Genomic DNA, 3,121 nt, shown 5'->3' on the forward strand with positions numbered 1-3,121 from the left:
TATATTACAATATTCCAAAAATGTAAAAAAAAAAAAATAATAATAATAATAAATAAAAATAAAGATCTTTAAATTCAAAATGTCAGAAATAGTGTTGAGTTCCAGGCTTTATAGATTGGACGAAAACAAAGCCTTGTTTTAGTTTAGAAAACATGCAAATTGAAATGGTGGAACGGGTCCACCCCTTTGGAGTTATGGGTCATTTGGATTCTTTGTTAGCCTGCAATGCCCCATCTCTGTCTAAGTCTCATAAAGGGGGTTGTTAGAGGGAATTGTTGGCCTGGATAAAGAGGCTAGATTTTCTGGTCCTCTGTATGGGGATGGGGGTGGCAATGATAGTTGGAAGGGATCAACTCTATTGCTAAATTATAGGTTTTTGAAAGCTGAAATCTGAGTCCAGTGACCTGGATGACTGAGAATCTCCACCAGCACACTATATGATGACAACAATCATCAGTGTAACTAAACTAATGCAAAAAAACAATACTTGTGTAACTAATGTAAGACATACATAGACTACAAACACATCTGGTGTTAAATGCGTTTGGTAAAGCAGCACAACTGTGATTCTGACATTCATCCAGCAGGTGGAGCTGTTTGCTCTTAAATTCACTGACATTTTGCACCAGGAACGTCACTTTATTGATTTACAGAACAAAAAAACGCATTAGCTTTGATTAGACTGAGCGGATTGTTTAAGGAGAAGCACAAATGCGATGAGTTCTGCAGGAAATAATGAATCTGCTGAGAGGAGAATCTACCACAATATCTTTCTCAGTCTGACTCAACTTGTTTTAAAGGGGCCTGGCATCAAATTAGGGGTTATTTATCGGAATGATGTTCTGTTTTTTTAGGTGTTTTGAATTAGACGCAGACAATCTGTTGTAAGAAAAAAAATAGGCAATTAGTTAATTTAAATGGTTAATTGATAAATGTTTGGGGTCTGGATTAGTGTTTGCTTAGAAGTTGGGCTTAAGGTAGATAGGGTTAGTTAAGATTCTACTGTTTGTTCACCATCAGCTCAGAGAGTCTTGATCAGCACCAAGGACAGCACCCATTCTTAGTTATTATGGAGGTAAACCTGAAGATAGTTTTCCCAAAACAAGCCAATTAAGATACAAAGAAAAACATTAACAGCTTATTTTAATTTAATTCCATTTAGAATTTGTCTTTCTATGTTTTATATACCCAGAAAATGAAAGGCTATACGCGTCATCAGAGTGAACTTTCTTCTGCTTTGTGTGAAAACTAAAATCAGTTTTCTGGGAGGTTCTGCAGAGCCTTTGTTCCACCGAACAGCTGGGTTTCTGCTCCGCCTGCAGGGCGTAGACACTGGGTCCAGTCTGGAGCCTCGACTGAGGAGGAGGGAGAGAAGGAGGAAGGAAGCGTCCAGCGGTCAGTGAACCGCAGCCAGACAGCAGGAGGGAAAGCCCGGCCGCAGCGGCCACCGCGCCCCGCTGGAGGATGGAGGAACAGGAGGAGATGATCTGGGCTGGAGAGAGAAAACTTGAAGCAACAGAGTGAATCAATGAAAGGGAAGCAGGCAGGGCGACAACTCTGCTAATGACTGATTTTATATAATTGGACCCTGAGCCGAACCGAGCCAGTAATGGAAGAGGATCCAGACATCTGCGCCGCGCATCACCGCCCAGATCGCCTCTCAGCCGCCGCGGACGCACCGCCACAGATCACCGCAGAAAACTGCTACGAGCTGCTGGAGGAGGCGAAGCGCTGCGGCTCGGAGCGCGACAGGGAGCGGCTGCTGGGCTTCATGAGCGACCATTACCTGCAGGTTCTGCGGAACCCCGCCGTGTTCGGCCGGCTCACCGCGGCGGAGAGGGAGCTCATCCTGGCCCGCAGGATGGAGGGGAGGAAGGTGCTGGCGGTGGCTGAGACCTGCGAGGTGCTGGAGCGCGGGGGCGGCCGCCCGCACAGCCCGCAGCTGGAGGACCCCACCCAGCGGCGGGTGTTCTGCCTGGACCCGGACACCCAGCGGTGGGAGGTTCTGACCGCCCTGCCAGAGGAGGTCCCGGCTAAAGGCTCCGGGATGTGCACCCTCTACAACTACCTGTTCGTGGCGGGCGGGGTGAGGACGCGGACGGACGGCCGCTCCAAGGCGTCGGACCGGGTGTTCTGCTTCAACCCGCGGACCGGCCAGTGGAGCCCGGTCCGCCCGCTGACGCAGCCCCGCTGCCAGCTGCGGCTGGTCTCCATGGACGGACACCTGTACGCCATCGGGGGGGAGTGTCTGTTCACCGTGGAGCGGTACGACCCGCGCGCGGACAGGTGGGCTCACGTGGCTCCGCTGCCCAAAGGTTCCTTTGCGGTCGCGCACGAGGCCGTTGCGTGCGGCGGCGCGCTGTTTGTGTCCGGCGGCTCGCTCTTCTACCGCCTGCTGCGTTACGACAGCCGCCGCGACGAGTGGGAGGAGTGTCCGTTCAACGAGAGCCGGCGGCGCTCCACGGACATGGTGGCGCGCCGCAGCCTCATCTACCGCTTCGACGTGGAGCGGGAGCGCGCGGCCGTGAGCGTGTACAGGTACAACACGCTGGTCAAGGTGTGGCTCGGCGGCGCGCGCTTCCCGCTGGAGAACCCGCAGCCGTTTCGCTGCGCGGTGCTGGAGGACCGCATCTACTGCGTGAGCCGCAGCCACGCGCTGCAGTTTGAAGTGCGGGAGGAGCGGGAGGGCTTCCTGCAGGAGGTGCTGCCTTCTCCTGCGGAGGCCCGAGGAACTCTGGTCCCGTTTGTCCTCAGTCTGGACAAGTGATAAGACGCTGCAGGTTGAAAGCTGAGAAGTTGCTGGTTCGAATCCCAGCTAAATCAGAATATCATGGAAGAGTTCAATGGTTCTGAAGAAAAGGATGATGTGGCCTGAGTTAAGCAGGAACTCACTCCACAACAGGAAAGTCCTGCAATAAGCCACTGAAAAAAGGTGTCTGTCCAAACAACACTGGATTCAAACAGTTTAATGTAAAGTTGAGTGGAAGGAAAAAGTGTTGCACAGTTTTTTTTTCTTTAGTTTGCCATATTTTTTTTTCAGAAACCCAAAAATTGGTTTTACTTCCCAATCTTTTGAAAGCTGTGATCACCCCTGATGCTTGTTCACTTGTTCACCCATACC

The 3,121-nt window shown here is 51.0% G+C and overlaps 1 protein-coding gene across 1 annotated transcript; it reads left to right on the plus strand.

Annotated features, from left to right (window-relative positions):
• Positions 1 to 1,609: 1,609 nt before the first annotated feature.
• Positions 1,610 to 2,869, plus strand: LOC107089579 (kelch repeat and BTB domain-containing protein 11-like). The gene has a single exon (XM_015382462.1). The coding sequence runs from the start codon at positions 1,610 to 1,612 to the stop codon at positions 2,765 to 2,767; it is 1,158 nt and encodes a 385-aa protein (XP_015237948.1). The 3' UTR covers positions 2,768 to 2,869.
• The last annotated feature ends 252 nt before the right edge of the window (positions 2,870 to 3,121 follow it).

The sequence above is a fragment of the Cyprinodon variegatus genome, unplaced genomic scaffold, assembly GCF_000732505.1.
Source record: "Cyprinodon variegatus isolate N-32 unplaced genomic scaffold, C_variegatus-1.0 Scaffold257, whole genome shotgun sequence".
Taxonomy (NCBI): Eukaryota; Metazoa; Chordata; class Actinopteri; order Cyprinodontiformes; family Cyprinodontidae; genus Cyprinodon; species Cyprinodon variegatus.